Here is a 1,204-nt window from a genome sequence, read left to right on the forward strand (position 1 = left end):
GGGGGTGACGTCCCATCAGGCAGCTTGCTATGCGCACAGTTTCGATGGCTGGCCTCGCGCCGGGCAGCTGGCGGGCTCGCTCGGCATGCGGCAAGGCTGGCCGCGCAGCCATGCGCCTTGGCAGAGCGGCCCGCGCGCGCTCTCAGCAGCTGGAGCTGAACAGCGCCGTGCTGCCCGCTGCGCGTGCACGCCTCCAGCCTTTGCGGGCGCAGCTCCCCTGCTGCCTGAGTACCCCAGCGGCCCCTTCGTCAAGTGGTGATTGATGGCTCCTCCTCCCCCCGCCCCTCCTCATCGGCTCCTCTCTGCTCCCCCTCGCCCTTGACTGCTGTCCCCCCCCCTCCTCCCCTAAACCCAGGGTGGGCATGCGCCTGGGCTACATCATGCGTCAGCAGGTGGTGTCGGCGATCCACGCAAAGGTGCTGAGGCTCAACAGCGCCTCGGTCGCGCACGCGTCGACGGGTGAGGCGCGGCCGGCGCTTTCGCGCGCACGCGCGCGCGCCCGTCCGCCGGGTGCCTGAGTGGGCTTGCAGGGGACAGGGCGCAGGCCACTTGACCCGGGCCGCGGCTCGCACTGCGGTCTTGCGCGCATGCAGCCGCAGCGTCTTCGCCCTGGTCTGGCGCTTGGGCTGCTTCAAACATGAAGGGGCCGCGCTGTCCCACTCGGGGCTTGCTGTCACCTGCAGGGCGTGCTGTCCCATTTGGTGCTGCTGCCCGCATGAGCGCCGCTCACACACCCTCCCGCCTGCGCCCTGTCCTCCCCCTTCTCGACCCCTTCTCCTACTCAAGGCCACGTTGTCAACCTCGCTAGCAATGACGTCCGGCGCTTTGACGACGCCATGCCGTTCTGGGTGTACACGTGGAGTGCGCCCCTTGAGACAGTGATCGTGCTGATTATGGTGGCGTTCGAGCTCGGCTGGGTGCCCGCGATCGCGGGGGTGTCCGCTATGCTGGCTGTCATGCCGTTGCAGGTACGTAGGCCGAGTTTGGGGGCGGGCGCACCTGCCAGGGTTGCTGTGCTGCTGCATCAACGATCTGCACACATGCATGTAGTGTGTTGTTTGTATTTGTGTGTTTTTTGGTGTGTGTGTGTGTGTGTGTGTGCGTGTGTGTGTGCGCGCGTGTGTGCGTGTGTGTGTGTGTGTGAAAGAGAGGAGAGGGGTGAAAAGAGAGAGGGGGGAGAGAGAGAGACCGGGCAGATTTATAT

General features: G+C 66.0%; 1 protein-coding gene across 1 annotated transcript in view; it reads left to right on the forward strand.

Annotated features, from left to right (window-relative positions):
• MNEG_5307 (hypothetical protein) overlaps positions 1–976 on the forward strand; it is a gene marked incomplete at both ends in the record, with an annotated part of 2,807 nt that extends 1,831 nt beyond the window's left edge. Inside the window, 2 exons of the mRNA XM_014046222.1 lie at positions 356–459; positions 969–976. Of these exons, the coding sequence (XP_013901676.1) occupies positions 356–459; positions 969–976 (112 nt within the window). The remainder of the gene's footprint in view (positions 1–355; positions 460–968) is intronic.
• Positions 977–1,204: the final 228 nt, after the last annotated feature.

Source organism: Monoraphidium neglectum, assembly GCF_000611645.1.
Source record: "Monoraphidium neglectum strain SAG 48.87 unplaced genomic scaffold scaffold00782, whole genome shotgun sequence".
Classification (NCBI taxonomy): Eukaryota; Viridiplantae; Chlorophyta; class Chlorophyceae; order Sphaeropleales; family Selenastraceae; genus Monoraphidium; species Monoraphidium neglectum.